An 18,236-nucleotide genomic window follows, 5' to 3' on the forward strand; every position below is an offset into this window, starting at 1 on the left:
TGAAATATCTCTCACAAAAGGACAAATACTGCATAATGCCACTGTTTTAAAACAGGACTGATATCAGAGTTGGAAGGAACTAAGAAAATAGGGGATAAATAATGTATACTGCATTGAAACAGATGAGGGAGAGAATTGCTTAAACAGAATATGTGATAAGGTATTATTTGCATGACAATAGTCCAGAATAAGAGCTGCACAGAAAAGTGGACTGTAGTGGGGGTGGGAAAGTATACAACAATGAAAGAATTTTTTTTTCCTCAAAGAGAAAAGCAAACTAGGGCAGGGTGGACAGGGAGGGAAATGTGTAACAATGAATGAATGGAAATCCAAGTTCTCTATAAACGTTAATTAAAAAATAAATAAAAAAGAGAGAACCTAAGGAGCTAGTCTCACTTTAAAGTTTAGAGAACATCTTGGGACAATAGTCTGTAGTATTCCACTCTCAACAAGTCCAGTGACAGGTCTGTGTATATATATATTGATGTAATTATATATGTGTGTGTTTATAATTAAAAAAGTGTGTTATGTATTTTTTAAAAAATCAACCTAAAAAAAAAACAACCTAGAAATAGAGGGAAACTTCTACAACCTGATAATGAACATTGATGTAAAATCTTTAGCCAACATCATAAGCAACAGAGAAAAAAATGCAAATTTTCCCCCTTACGAACAGAAAAAAGACAAGAATGATTACTTTTCACTGTTTTTCAACATTCTGCTCAAAGTTCTCACCTGAGCAAAGAAAGAAAGCTTAAGATTCTATTCCCATCTATTAGGATGGATTTATTTTTCTTTAAAAAAAAAGCAACAATGAAAGAATCTTTTTCAAGAGAAAAGCAAACCAAAGGGGTAGGGAAGAAATTGTGCATCAATGAATGAATGCAAATCCAAGTTTTCTGTAAACTTTCATTAAAATATCAATTAAAAAAGAAAAAGAAAAAATCAAATGTTGGTAAGGATGTGGAGAAGTTGGGATTCTTCTAAACTGCAGGTGGAAATGGGATGGTGAGTGGTGGAGCAGCCTCTCAGTAACAATTTGGTGCTTCTGAAAAACGTTACACATAGAATTACCAAATGATCAGCAATTCCATTCGTAGGTACACACCCAAAGGAACTGAAATAGGAACTCAGATATCCAGATATCAATATTCATTACAGCATTTTTTTTACAATTGTCAAAAGATGGAAACAATTCATATGTCCCTCAGCAGGTGAACAGATAAACAAAATGTATTGCATACATATGGTGGAGTATTGGCCTAGTGGTAAGAAGCTGCAATGCAATCACAAAGGTACATGGTTCAAAATCTCCAAATGCTCCATAGGAGAAGGATGGGCAATCTCCTCCAATGTGATTACTGCCTCGAGAAACGTTCTGTTCTGACTTGATGGCACATAACAACAATCACAAAAAAGGAATGAAGTTCCAGTATATATACTACAAGACTTTGAAAATGTTGTGCCAAGTGGGATAAACCAGAACAAAGGGAGAAATGTTGTATGATTCCTCTAATGTTTAATCTCTAGACTAAGAAAATGCAGAGACAAAAATTAGATCAGAGGTTACAAGGGACAGGGGAGAGAGGAATGGAGATACATTGCCTAACAAGTACGGGGTTTCTGTTCGGGGTGATGAAAATGTTCTAGAAATCACGATGATGGTTGCAAACACTGTGAGTTGTCATTAATGTTACTGAATTGTACATTTTAGAAATGGTAAAGATGGCAAATTGTATGTTGTATATATATTACCACAATTAAGAACAGAAATGAAGAGAGCTCTGGTGGCCTAGTGGCAAGAAGCTGTGTTGCAATCCCGAAGGTGTGCTCTTCGAAAACACCAGATGCTCCACTGGAGAAGGAGGGACACTCTCCTCCTCTGCCAGTTGGATCCAATTGGATGGTAAACACACACACACACACATGGTGGGGGGAACAAAAGAACAGAAATGAGTTTCCTTCCAAGAAAAGACATGGAGGAATCTCAAATACATATTGCTAAGTGGTAGAAGTTAGTGGAGAAAGTCTGTGAATGGCCTTTCAGGAAAAGGCAAAACCATAGAGACAGTAGAAAGAGTAATGTTTGCTAGAGAGAGAGAAAAGGCAGGGGGAAATGGGTAGGGCACAGGGCATTTTGAAGGCAGGGCTTTCTAAGTGTACGCAATACCTATTTGATACCATGATGGTGGACACACGACATTATGCATTTGTCAAAATCCATAGGCCCACACAACATGAAGAGCGAAACATAGAATACAGAACCTACTGCCATCAACTCCTGCCCTCTCAACTCCTGGTGACCCTACAGGACGAAGGTGACTGCCCTGCAGGGTTTCTAAGTCAACCCTGATGAACGCTGACTGTGACATCTTTCTCCCACGGAGTAGCTGGTGGCTTCAAACCACAGATCTTTCCATTAGCTGAGTGCTTAATCTTGACACCACGAAGGTATGAAAACCAAACCCACTGTCTCCCAGTTGATGCCAGCTCAGACCGTCCATTGTGTCTCTGAGGCTGCAAGTCTTTATAGGAAGAGACAGCTTGTCTTAAGAGGAGGAACTAGTAGATTTGAACAAGCAGCCTCTAGGTTAGCAGTCCTACACACAATGCACTGTGCCACCAGGGATCCTCACCAGGACTTTAATTTCTACTAATTATTTATGGTTCATGAATTGTAACAATTGTACCACATGAAAGTAAAGTATTAAAAATAGAGAAAACTGTTGAGAGTAGGAAGAGGGTATGATGTGTTTTCTGTTCAGTTTTCTGTAAATCTAAAAATGTTCAGAGGGGGAAAACTCCTTTCGTTTAAAAAGGAGGGGAAACAACAATGAATGATTTTTTTTAAGTGAACTGAGGGAGGGGTAAAATGTGCAACATTCCATTCATTAATCAATGAAAATCTAACTTCCCTGTAAACGTTAAAATCACAATTAAAATAAAATTTTATTAAAAATAGAAGGAGAGGGGAAAGGTGCAGAGAGGTGAAGTCACTTGCCCGAGGCCACACAGAAAAGGCTTGGCAGGACAGGCCTTCTGGCTCCTAACCTTACATTCTTTCCACTGCCCTGCCCTGCCGCCTGCTCAGACGCCCATCTCTGCACACCCCATCCCAGGTTCTAAACAGGTGTTTCTAGTCTTTGTTTCAGAAGCCCCACAAAGCTGCCTGCCCCATGCTGGACCAGGTCCACTCATCAATCTCCCACGCAGACAGGGATGCTGTGCCCCTCCCAGAAGCTTCCACTGTGGCCAGCTGGATATTCATCAGTGAGGCAAAGCAAGGGTTAACAGCATGAACTAATATTTAGAAATAGCACAAACACAGGCGAGTCAGCTGTGGCCAGCTGGTCACAGCTACCAAAGACATGAGCCTTTATGGACATAGTGTGGAAGACCAGAGCCAGCTCCAAGAGAACAGAGGGTCCAAGAGAGGCCTCCACATCCCCAACTCCTGTCATCCAGCCCAGCTCAAGCACGGATTGTAGCCTGCCCCTGGCCACACAGAGCCCTACCACTGGTGTTCTGTCCACAGCTGGCTCCCAGGGGCAGCAAGCAGAACTTTGCAGCTCCCGAATTGTGTAATTATTGGGAGGAGCATCTCCCTTCCTTCCAGAGCCTGGCTGCTGGCACTTGGAGAAGCCCCACAAATGCTTACAGCCAGAAGCAGGAGCAAGATCACTCCTAGCTGAGGTCTTCCACCTGGGGTCCAAGGCTGAGACCCAAGCCTGGGAGCTGAGCTGAGGAGATCTTGACTACAGGGGTCTGAAGCCCAAGTCTCTCCCATAGTTGTAGCCCAGGCTCAGTGTCCTTCATAGCAGAGGGTTAATTCCCTAAGGACAGGGCCTGGGTGTCTGGAATGCACCCCTGCTGGGGCACACACCCTCCCATCTCGGGCACAGCATACACCATTTACCGGCAAGCTGGCTTTGGCCACAGGCTGCTTGGGTGGGGCCCAGTGGTCAGGGAGTAAAACACAGCTGCATTCAGTGTGCCAGGCCCAAGATCAGGCCAAGTCACAGCTTCTGTCAGAGCGAGCACTCAGTTCAGGAGGCCCCGTGGGTGACAGCACCCAGGAGTACCCTCAGCACGTTTGGCTGAGCCCTACTGGCTGGGAGGGGGTGTTACAGGGCTGTCATTGTCTTTTCCTCTCAGAAGCAGATAACGTGGAGAACCTGAGGTAGCACACACCACAGGTAGCTTCACCAACGTCTGAGCTCTCTTTTCACCCCTCTTCTGCATCCTTTTATCTTAAGGTGTATTCTCAGTCTCCCTCCTCCCCCACTCCAGTCTACCCTGTCCTGTGCTTTCCCTGGAAGGGTTCAGGGGAGTAGACACCCCCAGTCTAGGCGCCACAACACCTGAGCCAGTTAGAGAGTCCAGGAGACACTGGGAGTACTACAGAGATCAGTCCTCCCAGAAGCCCACTGCAGGAGAGGCAGACCAGGAGGGCTTCCTGGATGAAAGTCATTTCTTCTTGTCTGAGATGTAGGGGCAGTCAGGAGTGGTCCCCAAGGACACCCTGCCAGCACAAGCCAGGAAAATCATGGCAAAGGTCAGAAAGCAAAAGGGTAAAAGCCAGAGCCAGCCTGAGGATGCCAGGTCTTCTCAGGACTGGGCCTCATGGGAGTCTGCTAAGGAGGCTGGGAGGGGACCATGGAGGAGCAGGCACTGGCCATTCTTTGCTCTGAGACAGTGGGTGATGTCTGGAATGAGCTCCAGGACAATGTCAGGGCATTGACTTCTGCCAGTCAGCCTGGCACGATGACACTCCACAGCAGTCAGAGTTCATGCCCTGGGCTGCAGGGCTGAGCAAGGGCCAGGTCCCCAGAAACACTTTTACCCTGAGAACCTCAACTTTCTCATCTGTGAAAAGGGAACGCTGTCTCCCAACACACATACTCCTCAGGGTTGTCAAGAGACTAGCTGACTGTTTTGTAAACTGGGACGCTCCGGCAGAGAAGCGCGCGGTTATGACTGCCCGCCCGCTGGTTGCCATTATTTTTTCCAGGCCTGTGTTTCTCTCCCCAGTTAGCAACGAGGCGGGAGGGGGCTCCCCACTAATCCACACTTAACTCGGCTGTGGGCGGGAACTCCCTGTCTGGATGCTACACACACAAACGACTTTTGGAGGCAATGGTTCTGTGGGTGGGAGCAGGGAAGATGGGTGAAGAGGTGGGGAGAGTGTTTCCACCCAAGTTTTTGATTCATAAAAAAAGCAAGGCTTCCCCTCCCTTCTCTCTTCATTCCTAAAAAGAAAGAGGCTCTTTTCCTCCAAACATAGCCTTCCAAGAAGTTCCCCCAACCCTGCCTCCAGCCCTGAAAGCCCACTCTTGGCCAGTAATTAGTCCCTAACGAGGACCAGGTGCCTTGCTGACTGAAAAGTAGGAAAAACAAGGGACAAATGTGGAATCAATGGCTTTATTGCCATTGAGGCCAGCTGGGCAAAGCTCCAACTCCGGCCGCCTGAGGTGACCAGATGGGAGTACCCAGGTCTGCTAAAATCCCCTCAAAACACCAGCAACTGACTTCTTAGGCCCAGCAGGCATTTATTAAGCACTTACTGTATGCAGCTGCATCTGGAGGGGAATGTTCACTATTTGGCCCTCAAAGGGCTGACATTCTACCAAAGGAAGGAGAAGTGAGTGCAAACTGTGAACACTTTAAGGATGTCAGGTTGATAGGGAAGAGAGGGATAAATATTTATTGACTATTTATTCCGTAGGCTGACCTGGACTTGGTACTTTCATTTTCACAAACCTTGTTTCACCAAGGGAAGCTCTGATGGGCCTACCCCATAGCGAGTCGTGCTATGTCCAACCCAAAGGCTTGGGTCCACTAGCAGCTCCAAGGGAGAAAGTAGGATAATTTCCTCTGCAATTCATGGAGCTCGGGTGAGAGGATGAACAATCACTTCCTGCCCCATTAACTGTCTCTGAACACCCTCTGGATGGTCAGCTGTTAGTCAGCTCTGACTCCACAGCACACAACAAGGAGAGAGCTAGTGGTAAGAAGTTGCACTACAAGCAGGTGGTTCAAATCCACCAGTTGCCCTGTGGGAGAAAGATGGGCAATCTCCTCCCATACTATTCACTGCCTCTGAAAACCTGCTGGAGGGTCAGCTGAGTCAGTTCTGACTTGACAGTACGCAACAACAACATGTGATTTACAGTCTACAAAGCCTGCTGGAGGGTCAGGTAGGAGTCTTCAGTTTAGGCTTTATGGCAATGAGAGAATTTTACAAATGAGGAAGCTGAGCCACAGAAGTGAAACAACTTCCTCGAGGTTGGACAGCTAAATTCAGATTTGAATCCACATCTGTCTGGGTTCAAGAACAGTCCTGGTAGCCACCACACAGACCCTATACCACCCACTGCACTGAGGAAGCAACAGTACTGGGCTTGGGATCAAACATCTGATTCTGCTCCTCAGCAGTGCTGCAGATGTAATCAAGTTCCTTAACCCCTCTCGGTCTTGGCTTCTCCATCTGCAAAACAGACAGGGCTCAGTATCATGGCTAAGAAGAGCACTGTATACACATTATAGACCTGTCATCGGCCAAAGGGAGGAAGGAATTGGAGTGTGGATGTAGTGTGAGGGGTGACCTGCAGCAGACCAGCGTCAGTGGAGGGATCCGGGTGAAGACGGTGCATGGACACCCAGAGGTGCCTTCTACCCATTTGCTGGATAGAGAAACGAAGGTTAATCGAGAAACCAGCACTGAAACTGGGCAGAGCTGGGTGTTTGAAGCTCTGCAGTTAACAGCGCCCTTTCTCCTTCTGTTAGGACGAGGCTCATGTCGCCAGGGAAGGAGCAGGAAGGAGAAGGGCCCCAGCCTGAGAGCTGTTAAGGTAGGAGCTAAATCCAGGGCCAGAATTCCAGCCAGCAGCCCTGGAAGTTGAAACTCTCGCATTTAGAGACAGGAGACTGGGAGTTCCTGGCTCCGAGTGGCCAGAGACCAACTCCTAAACGGGGGTCTTGTAAGAACCACTGGCAGATCTGAGTCTCAGTTTCCTTCTCCATAAACTGGAAGAGGGCGCCTGGCTACCTCATTTCCAAGGTTCTTTTGAGACGAATGAAACCATGGAACTGAGAGCCCCTCTGTGGAGAAGTCCAGATCATCTCTCCTTGGCAGACAGGAAAGACTAAGTCCTGTGGGACGGCAGAGGTCAAGGTCGCAGTATTCGGCAGTCCTCCCCACTGGCATCTTGTCATAGCAACCTAAATGCAGCCCGTGGGGTGGGCGGGCATCTGCCCTTCTTTCTAAGCCAGTAGTGTTGCCCCATCCGGCAGAAAGAGGAGAGAGAGGGGCCCATCTCAGGCCTCCTCCCTGAGAGGTCTCCAGAAGTCTTTGGGTCAAAGCTGCGGGGGGTTTGTACCCATGACCTTCTGCTCAATTTACTCTGGGATTTCTGCTCCAAATCAGACTTGGGGGCCCCGTCCCCACTGTCCCAGGAGGAGCGGCCCAGCACTGGCCCTTTAAGGAGGTGGGAGGAGGTAGTGGGGGGGCGAGGTTGGGGGGTGCTGAAACCCGAGCGTCGGTGCCGCCCCGCCCCCCGAGCTAAGTACAGCGGCCGCCCCGAGCCCAGCCTGCGCCCGTGGAGCCTCGCGCTCTCTGCTTCGGCGAACTCACTCGGCTGCCTGCTTGGCGCGGCGACTCTCAAGTCCAGCTGCCCAGCCCGCCGGCGCGATGCGCTCCGGCCCACGGCCCCCGCCTCCAGTCCCCGTCCTGGCCCTGGCTTTGACCTTGGCCGTGCTGTTGGACCCTGCATCCACAGGTGAGTGAGAGGTCCGAGTCCCCCAGCCCCGCCTGGCGGGAACTGTGTCCCACTCCAGGCCGGGATCTCCAAGGGTTCGACTCCAGAGTGGACGCGGGGCTCCACCAAAGGCTCAAGATCCCGCCTGGTTTTCCTAATTCTGGCCATAGGGCTGTGGGTGCCCTGCACGCGTGGCCCGGGGCGCTGGGTCCGACTGCCTAGGGCGTGGCACTGCGCGCGGATTGTGTCCCGGACTCGCAGCGCACCCTCACCAACGCGTCAGAGACTACGAGCACTCTATGCATCCCTTAGCGCCCAAAAAACACCCCATGACAGGAGAGAACACGTACCCCTGCTTCAAGAGCCCCAGGACAAGCATGGGGTGGGGTGGTGCCAGGGCGGCAAATGGAGAGGGACCCACCCTGCCTCACCCTACAACAAATCCCAAATACACTGCCTCCTCTTGCAGCCTTTCCCAAGCCCTGATCCTACTGCTTCCTTCCTTATTACTAGTTGTCTGATGTCTGGCTGACCTTTGTCCACCACCATCTCTGAAGTCCTGTCATCCTCCCCTTCTCTCTCCTCCCTGACAGAGGCTCTTGTATCCTTTCTATCCTATTCTCTATCCTTCCACCCTTCAGTCAGCAGGAACTTGTTCCTCAGACAGTTTTGGGCGACCCCCTGCCTCTCCTTCCTGGCCCTAGTGTCAGTTGCCTGACTCCACTGGAGACTGAATGAAAGTCTGCAGGGCGCTAGGCTATGGCCCCCACTCTGTCACGGTGCCAGAAAGCCTACCATTACCACATTCTTCCTTTAGTTAGGGCATGGTCTAGTTATGCCGTAAGAACCTTGGCCTCAGGGCCCATCAGTCATTACTACCAATGTATGAATCAGTGCTTCAGCCTACATCTTTGGGCTGTTACCAAAAGTAACTGAGCAGTTGAGGGGCCTGAATCTCCCTTGCAGGGGCAGGGGCCACACCCTGCTCCCCATCAGATGGGGAAGCCACTTCTAATGGAGGGCATCACGAGGTACTCGGAAAGGAAATGAGTCAGTGCTGGATCCACAGCCTCTCAACTCCTGTCCCCCCAGGACCCTACTCCCTAATATCTGAGTAACAGGCTAGACTCTAGAGAAGTAGGGGAGATGCATCTAGGGTGACTAGGGAGGTCAGCTAAGGCAGTTCTCAACTCCTAGCCACGTGAAATTGCAGTACCCCCACCTTCAGGACTTCGAGAGCCATTCTCAATACCTGAGGGGCGAATACATTCTCAGCACACAACAGCGTGCAGGCATCGTGCTGGGCAGTGAGGGTTGTGCATAATAGGACAGGCCAAGTGTCGACTCATTCAGGAGGCAGTTAAGCGAAATAAAACTCAGAGAGCAGGTCCTGAACAGGTCATCAAAGATGCAGGTGAAGAGAACTGAGAAGAGAAATTCAGGCACAAGTGGGGCAGGGACAGGGCTGAGCCAAGGAGCGTCCTTAAACAAGCTGCAGAGAATGAAAAGGGAGTCAGTACTCCCTGTGGGTGACTAGCCCTGAATAAAGGCTCTGAGGTGGGTGTAAGCAGAATGTGGTGATAGAAAAACCAGCAGTCTGACTTGATGGTATATGTTGACCAGAAGAGGCCAGGAGAGCCGTTGGGCTGGAGCACGAAAACATGACAGAATGAAGGCTGTTGCCTGTGCCCTGTAGACTAAGTGGAGTCAACACAGATTTTTTTTTCTATAATTATATTTTATTAATTTTCATAAACATTTACAGAGATTTTGGGTTTCCATTCATTCATTGTTCAACACAGATTTTAAAGCAAGGGTGTGGCATGGCACCAGTGGAGTTTTGAAGCATTAGGCTTATCCCTGCCTTTGGAGGGATTTAGAGATAGGGAAGGAGGTAGGATGGCTGGTATCCTCACTCCTTCCCAAGCAGAGCTTCCATCCCACAACCCATCCTAGCCCAGCTCTTTGTTCTGGTCTCCATAGTTAGGGACCATCACCAGAAACAGACATCACTGCCACCCTCCTGGCAGGTCTCAGAGGCTCTTCCCCAGAGAGGAGCAGATTTTCTGCAAGCATTTATGTTCCAGAGCCTCCAGGTCATGATGCCTGGGAGCCAGGAACCCCTGGAGGCCATCTAGGCCAACCTTCCTATTGTACAAATTGGGAATCTGAGGTCCCAGAAAAGAAGTGAAGTGCTCTGAGTCCCACAGAGTGCCCGCTGTTCAGAGAGCCCTTAGACCTGCTCTGAGGGAACTTGAGCCTGCAGGGAGGGTTCGACTCAGGCTGTGGTGATATCAAGGTCCTTTCTGAACCCCACAGGAGGCCTTTGGCGGAGGAACAAGCCTTAGAGGAGACTGGATTTGAGTGGTCCTAATGAATGGGCAGAAGTGAAAAGAGAAGTTCTTTCAAGCATAGAGAACAGCATGAGTAAAAACCAGGAGTTGAGAATGGGCATGAAGCATGCTGGGAAAGTGGATCCTGAATCTCATCTCTTGCCTGGCATCGTTGACTCTGAAAGTAGGGCTCAGGCTGGGGTGTTGGGTTGAGGGGGTGCTTTAGAGCAGGGCTGTGGGTAATCAGGTACAAGGAATTGTACCAGAGTTTATTCTGCTGCCTTTCAGGATGGTTTAGGAGGCTCCTAGTGGCTACAGTGGGCTAAGTAAAGGATAGTCAACTAAAAAGGTCTGAAGTTTGAACCCATCAGTCCCTCTGTAGGAGAAAAATGAGGTTGTAGAGTCCATAAAGTTTTACAGCTTCAGAGTCCTGTGGGGAAGTTCTACACTGGCTTGCAAGGAATCAACTGCAGTGGGATATGATACTGTGGGTAAACTGAGCTTGTGTGTGTGCGCGCTCGCACACATGCTGTTGTCCTAGGCCTCTAGGGCAGGGCAGGGGCCAGCACCCTTGACCCAGCCCACCCAGACTGTGGAAAAGCTGTTCCAGAACCAAGTATAACTGAGCCCCCCTCCCCACATCCGCCCGCCCAGACCAGACAAGAAGGTCTTTTCAGTGCTGCCTGCCTGGGAGGCCAAAGAGGGGGCTAGGTCAAGCCAGGTGGGCCAGGCGATAGGAGTGGGGCAGTGTGGGGGGGGGGGGTGGAGGCACGTGTTGAGCTAGAAAAGGAACTATATAGGCTCCATCTGGGCTAGCTGCCCAGCAGGGGGCAGGCAGGGAAGGGGGAGTTGGAAATAGCCCTGACATACACTCTCCCTTTGAGTACAGAGTCCTTGGGTTCACACAAGTAGGGCAGGCTGCACAGCCGTTCTCGCAGCCCAGGACTTGGGCCTTGCCCCTTGCTCTCCAGTCCCCTGGGCTGGGTGGCGCCTGTCGGGCTGGGCAGAGCAGTATGGGGCGGGGGGGCGGTTACTGTTCTCTGCTTTGGCTCCTTTGCAAACAGCAAGTGGAGACCCAGACCTGGTGGTTCTTCTATCTGCTCCCTCCAGGTCCCTCTGCCCTGCCTACCACTCCCCCAACTCCTGCCCCCCTCCAGCTCTCCTGTCACCTCCACCATGACCCCTGCCCAACACATGTCTAGCTCTGTAGAGCCTTCCAGAGTAAGTATTCTTCCTTCAAACACAGGCTTAGAGTTGGGTTTCAAAATCGCTGTTGTTGTTAGTTGCTATCTAAATCTGATCCAACTCTTAGCAGCCTCATTTGTGCAGTGGAATTCCACAGGGTCTTTTTAGAAGCAGATTGCCAACCTTGTCTTCCTCGGAGCTTCTAAGTGGGTTCAAACCATCAACCTCTTGGCAAGCAGCCAGGTCCTTGACCATTTCTAGCTGCCAGGGGCTCCTTAAATGACTGTCAAACCCTTGAAATTGTATGAACGACTTTGTGCACAGTCACCTCTTGGGAAGGGCTCCTAGTTCCCTCCAACAGGAGAAGAGTTGGCACTGTATCATAACTCAACTCCTGCCATCAGCGTGGAGACCCCTCAGGTGGTCCTGCAGCTTCAGTATACCTTCAAATCAGGAAATATTTTACAAATGAAGAAACTGAGGCTCAGAGAAAACTCAGGGACTTGTTTTTATGCCCAAGAACCATCATACTCTTACCCCCACAATAACTGACTTTTCCAGGTCATCCCAGTGGGCAGCCACCCACCAGTGAACCTTAATGCCGCCAACAAGAGAGAAACAGGTCTTCAGGCTCCCTGACTTCCTGAGGATTACACTTCTGTTCTGCTCCCCACACCTGCTCCCAGCAAAAGGGCCACCCATGCCTCTCCCAACCCACCCCATTTTCACACAGCATAAGCAGATCTTCTCTTCAAGAAGTCTCCCACACCCCCTCTGACAACTGTGTGGCAGATGGAGCCATGTTTGTCTCAGATATAGGATGGTGGCTCTGGGGGCTGCCGGAGCCAGAGGCTTGTTGGCATGGTTCACCCACACTCTGGAGGTGGCACGAATGGGCCGGGCCAGGGACAGTGCCTATCCTGTTGACTATTCCTTCTTCCCGCTCTGCTCTTGCCCACGCCTGGGCTGGCTCCCAGCCTTACGAGGAGCCAACTCTGGTGTGTATTAGCCAAGTCTCTAGCCGCTGCTCCTACTGGACTGTTTGAGCCTGGGTTCCTTCATGGTCCAAGAACCATGGGGTGTCAGCAAAGCTGCCTTCTCTCTCAGCTTTTCTAATGGAGACACCCCCCACTCACCCATCTACTCAGGCTAGCCTCCAAGGTTCAAAGGCAAACAGGGCCTAGAGATGGGTGGCCACTTGTGCAGAGTCATATAGTAAGCCGTTAGCAGAATAGGGCCTAGACCTCCCTGGCCTTTGCCCTCATGCCCTGGTTTGGGTCATCTCCCATGGGACCATCTACTTTTCTCAGGGGTCTCTACCATCCTGCTGAGCCCAGGGCTGGGTCCATAGAGGGGCACAATGTGCCCTTTTCAAAATGTACCCTTAGAGCTTGCCATGACTTTGTACCTAGAGGAAACTGAGCTGAGAATAGGGGACACCTGCTCCCCAGCCCTAATTTGTGCACAGCCATTCCACAAACATCTTTATAGATTGGGATTTTGTGTAAAACGTGGTTTTGATAAAGGGGGCTATGACTTTATACTTTGAAAAAAAAACCCAAAACCAACAACCAGCAACTTTGAAAACTGGGGAAATTGTTTTGAGTTGAAACAAATTGAGATGAGGGGAGATACAAGTAAGAACTTTGTGGCTTCCAAAGAATCCAAATCAGGGCCAATGCCAAGGGACCCCAGAATATGCCCCTCCCTGAATAGATCAAGGCTTAGGAGCCTGAAAGCAGGGACAAAACCCAATTCCAGCTTCCTAGAAGCCAAGCCTGGGATGTCTATACTCTCCCCAGCTTCAGCCAGGACATTCCTGAGCATCCAGTGGTCAGTATCCCCCTGTGTCACCACCTGCAGGCCCAGAGCCACTATTGCTGTGCTACACCCTTCTCCTGCTTCTAGACCACAAGCTGGCCACCAGACAGCGTCTGTAAACTCCAGCACTCTTCCAACTTTGCTTACCCTGTTCTCTGCAACTGAACTTTCCTGTCTCACTATCCTTCAAAGCTTTGCTCCAGCACTGCCTCCCCAGGGCTGCCCTTCTCCTGGGACCTGCCTTTGTCTCCTCCAGCCTCTTTGCCCTAGTTCAGAACCTTCACCATATTGACACCCCATAGTTGTACCCTTGCACACATACACACACACACACACACACACACAAACACAGCATAGTGTTGCTAAATAGCCTGGCTGGAGCCTGACAAGAAGGGTGTCCAAACCTTAAATCAGCCAATGCAGGTGGGAAACCCCTTAAGACAAAGCCTAGCTCCATCACACTGCAGGGCCTCTGGCAAATCTAGGGAGAGACAGAGGAGACCAACTTCCTTTCCCACCTAAGAGTAACCTCTTCCCCCGCCCATATGGCAAGGGGAGCAGCTATGAATAGCAGTCGGCCCAGAATACTGATTCCCACGACACTGACCCTCCCTGCCCCACCTCCTTTGTGCACAGCCACTGCTGCTCTCCTGCAGCTGGAAGCCGACAAGGGAAGCAGGCGGCCAGACAGACAGACACACGCACACACATACTCTTTCCACTCTGCTCAGGAAAGGAACAAATCACCCTTTTTGGGTGTCTCAGAGCTGCTAGGAGTAAGCTAAATTCCTACCCCTCAGTCATGACTCAGAATCATGTCTCCCCCCTCTGAACCCTCTGCTCACAGATTAGGCTGCAGGGAGGCCAGAAGGGTCTCAAACACTCATTGCTGTCGAGTCAAAACCAACTCGTAGCTCATCCTCCATTGGGCTTCTGAGGTTGTAAATCACCTGGGAGGAGAATGTCCATCTTTCTGCCATGGATCTGCTGCTGGATTTGAACCACCATGGGGTATATTGTTAGGGAGCTCTGGTGGCCTAGTGGTAAGAATCTACACTGCAATGTCGAAGGCACGAGGTTCAAATCCACCCGCTGCTCCATGGGAGAAAGGTGGACAATTTCCTCTCATGCAATTAACTGCCTCTGAAAACCCACTGGAGGGAAGGTCATCTATGGATCCATTCTGACTCCATAGTACACAACCACAACAGTGTAGCTTTGGGGCTAGATGAGTCCCTATGGACTAGGCTACCAGAGCTTCTATAATATTAAAGAACCTGGAATTCAGCTCCGCCTCAGGGGCTCAATGGCTGGGTGACCTTGGGCAAGTGCCCTGGCCCTTCTGAGCCTCACTTTCCGATTCTCTAAAAACTCAATTGCCATTGAGTCAATTCTGACTCACCCTGTGGGGTGTGGCAGAACTGCCCCTTAGGGCTTTGGAGGCTGCAATCTTTATGGAAGCTGACTGCCACCTCTCCATCCCACAAAGCTGCTGGTCGTTTCTAACCTCCAAACTTCCCATTACCAACTGAGCACTTAACCACTGCTCCTTTCCTCCTCTCTAAATCGGAGGATAAATAGTTCTTTCTCCTATGTGTGTTAAGGATTAAATAAGACAAGGGCCAGCTCCTGGGGTGGTTTTCATTCTGTTGTTGCCATCCTCTTCCTGGGATAAGGACAGGACCATCCTCCTTGAGGGCTCCCTGCTTAGGAATGTTTGAAAAGGTTCCAAAGCAGGGAATTGTCAAGGTGACCCAGTGAAAAGGTCTGTGTGGGACCAAACACTATAGACAAGAGGAGCTACGCCCCAAGAGAGCATTGACCAGCCACGCTCCTCAGCCCACAGACCTTCAGAGAAGGGGCAGGTGGGGAGGTGAGCATCCACATCTGGCTAGCTCTCTGAAGCCCACACACCTCTCCCACTATGGGGGGAAGGGGGTCCCTTTCCCCAAAGCCTAATTGCCCGTCAGATGGAGATCGTTGAGCCTGGTGCACAGCAGGAATCAATAAGTGCACGACGATTGAATGAGCAGATGAAACTCAGCCCCTATCCCAAAAGCAGGTGGGTGGGAAGATTATAATACACAAACTCCAAGATGTTTTATGGAAGTGGAAGCTTAGAAGCCTGTCTTTCCCAGGCCAGCTGCATTGTCCACAGGCTCCCTGCTTTCTTGGGGGCCCCTCTAGAGGTAGAGCTGAATGCCGGGACCCAGTGATGTGAGATGACTCAACTCCCCAGGCAACCCAGGAGTTGTTAGCACCACACACTATGCAATGGTGGCTGCATTATGCAGAGAAGCAGCCCAGGCTGAGAGAGATGAGAGAATCCTGCCAGGAGCTACTGAAGCCATCAGGTGTGTTGGTGATGCCTAAGGTCCATGTAGTGTGAAAGCAGAGCAGGGAAGTGAGGGGAGCTGAGTCTGGGTAGTAGCTGCAGAGGAGGTGAGCCACCTAGAGGGATGGGACAGTGCCACCTAGAAGGAGGCTTTGAAGCACAGGGCTGGCCGGAGCCAGATCCCCAGGCCTTGACCCCGGATGTGACCTCCATAGTCTCAGAAGACTACTTGAACAGAGCCCGGCTGGCGCCCCGGATGTCAACTAATAGAACCCAGGTGTCCCCGTCTGAGGCAAGTCTCCAGGCTTCTGGGGCCCATGTGTTTCCGGTCTTCCTTCTGGAAGCCAGCTGAGGTCCTCCAGGGGTGGGTACTCAGATGAGAGCCTGTCCTTACAAATGTGGACAGGACTGTGGCAGGAGAGATGTTGTAAGGAGCCAGCAACTCGGTGGGGTGGGGGTGGGGGAGGTGTCCTTGGCCCTACCATGTGGCCTTGGGCAAATCCTTATCTCTCTGGAGGCCTCTGGGTAGGATCTTCAACCTCCAAAGCCACTTCTAAAATTCTGAGCTCAAGCCTCTTAGAGACAGGACAGGGGCTCTGCTTCTTTCCAGAGACAGTCAGCAACTTTTCTCAGGTGGGCTGAGCCTGAAGCAGGAATGACAGGTGGCCTAGACAGCCAGGGCTCCCTGGCATTGAAAACCCACTTCCTCAAGTTGGCACAGATAACCTCAGCTCTCCTTGGCTGAGTGTAGTGGCTCCTCTCCGCCCCTGGATCCCATCTTCCAACCCCTGGCCTCAGCCCCACCCTGCCAAAAATAAACCCAGACCACCCCGTTTTATACCAGCCAGATCCACCCAGCCCATCCAAAGCCAGTTGAGTCACCGCTTGGAGCTAGCTGCTCCTTTTTTTAACTGTCTGAGTCACCGGTTGTGGCTATGGTTCCATGACACACACACCACCCCACTGCACAGGCACAACAAAGGAACGGGTCCGGATAGAGGGTGGCAACAGGTGTGAGCGCGGGCAAGAGCCTTACCTTGTAATCCTTCTCGGCCTGGGGAGCTCACCCTCTAACAAGCCAGAGACCAAACCTGAACCAGAGTCACGGACACCCCCCCTCGACCCAGGACAGTCCTAAGGGATCTCAGTGATGCCTCCTCTCTGCATCAGCTCTGGCCCCATAGTGTTTCACTGCCTCCAAGCAGACCTGGGACCCCAAAACCTAAGATTGTGGGCAACAGTCTCCAGACCCTGGACCTGTGTGTAGGTGAATAAGGCCTGGCCTTCTGGAATGAAGGCCACAGAGATAACCTAATCTCTGCCCCCTTTACCGGAAGCCAACTCAGACTCTGACCACTGGTATCCAGGACACCATGAAAACTTTCTTTGGCATAGAAACCCCCATTTCTTTCACTCATATAGTCAGCTGACTGGGGATCCCCTCCCCATCCGTATCTCTCTTTCCATTTCCACCTCCCCAGCACTGTTCTCCCCGCCTCTCTGATCTTAATCTTTTCACTTTCCTTCAGCTCGGTCCTCTACCTCATGCTGGTGGCCGGCCAAGATTCTCCCTGGGCAGCTGGGACCCCACCCGCACCCCGAGCCCTCCTCTGCCTTCCCAGTAGACATAACAGGCCTTCACCTCCGCCCATTCCCATGAGGGACTCTAGGCCCCAAGAGACCAATCTTGGGAGAAAATTTTCCATCCCCCTTCCCCACGTCTTCCCCGCCAAAAAGCCAGCTACATCCTGTCCCAGGGAATGTCAGGATCCCACAGGCACTTCCTTGGGGGCTGAAAAAGGGGGGCAGGAGTAGGGGGCCTGGGAATGGCCCCAGCCTCTGCCGGAGCAAAGCAGAAGCCTGCAGAGCCTCAGACTCTGTCCGTCTCCTGTCTGTGGCCACAGCCTCCAGCTATAAATAGGGGCTCTCGTTCTATTTTCTTTAAAAACAAGCACCAGACTCTGTCACCACAGGCCCAGAAAAGCACTCTCGGGTAGAGGCGGTCGTCCACCCCACCCTTCCCCGGGCCTTCGTGTCTAGGTCCCTACCTGTGGACACCAGTGCCCTGGAGAGGAGAGGAGGGTCAAGCTCCTAAAGGCAGCCCTGGCCATCTGGTGAAGTGTGGCCAGTCTCCAGGCTGGTTGGTCTCTCCCTCCATTCTTCCTCTCTTCCCTTCACCACTTATAGCAGGCCAATGTGATCTCCGAGACTCACGGTGTAAACAGAGAGAGATCTAGTACCCCAACTATCCAGTTCGCACTTGAGTGTCTCTATATCCCAAATGCAAAGCAGGTGCTTAGGGCTGCAGGAAGGGTAGGAGGAAACCCCTCTCATGAAGGAGCATGAAAGCATGTCATGGGCAGAAGGTCCAGCCTGAGCAAAGGCCAGGAAGGGGGGACCTGTTGTGTACAGACGGAAAGCCTCTCCGGGTCTAGTGAGGCCAGCAAATGATGTTCAAGGGAGGTGAGCAGGAAAGCTGGCAGTGCAGAGGCACAGTGGCCCTGACGGTAATGGACGGTGACGATCCTCCAGCCTAATGAAAAAAATTGCTGTTTGCAAAAGGACCCAGGAATTCATTAAGCCAGGCAAGGGACAATGGGAATGGTGGTGGAGTTGAGAGTCAGGAGGCAAATTTGGAAAATTCCTGGATGGGATTGATTGGACATGGTGATTAGCAGACTGCAGGGTAGGAGGAGGGAAGGATCCAGAATGACTTTCAGGTTCCTGTCCAGCAGTGGGTAGGTAGGTGGTTGGTGGGGCCTTGCCTGAGACTGGGAGAGGAATGACATGGAGTCTGGTTTCTGA

At 51.0% G+C, this 18,236-nt stretch overlaps 1 protein-coding gene across 1 annotated transcript in view; it reads left to right on the forward strand.

Annotated features, from left to right (window-relative positions):
• The first annotated feature begins 7,690 nt into the window (after positions 1–7,690).
• CSPG4 (chondroitin sulfate proteoglycan 4) overlaps positions 7,691–18,236 on the forward strand; it is a 36,896-nt gene continuing 26,350 nt past the window's right edge. Inside the window, exons 1-2 of the mRNA XM_006888375.1 lie at positions 7,691–7,778; positions 7,928–8,035. Of these exons, the coding sequence (XP_006888437.1) occupies positions 7,691–7,778; positions 7,928–8,035 (196 nt within the window). The remainder of the gene's footprint in view (positions 7,779–7,927; positions 8,036–18,236) is intronic.

Source organism: Elephantulus edwardii, unplaced genomic scaffold (assembly GCF_000299155.1).
Source record: "Elephantulus edwardii isolate Elephantulus edwardi_28Jun2011 unplaced genomic scaffold, EleEdw1.0 scaffold00066, whole genome shotgun sequence".
Classification (NCBI taxonomy): Eukaryota; Metazoa; Chordata; class Mammalia; order Macroscelidea; family Macroscelididae; genus Elephantulus; species Elephantulus edwardii.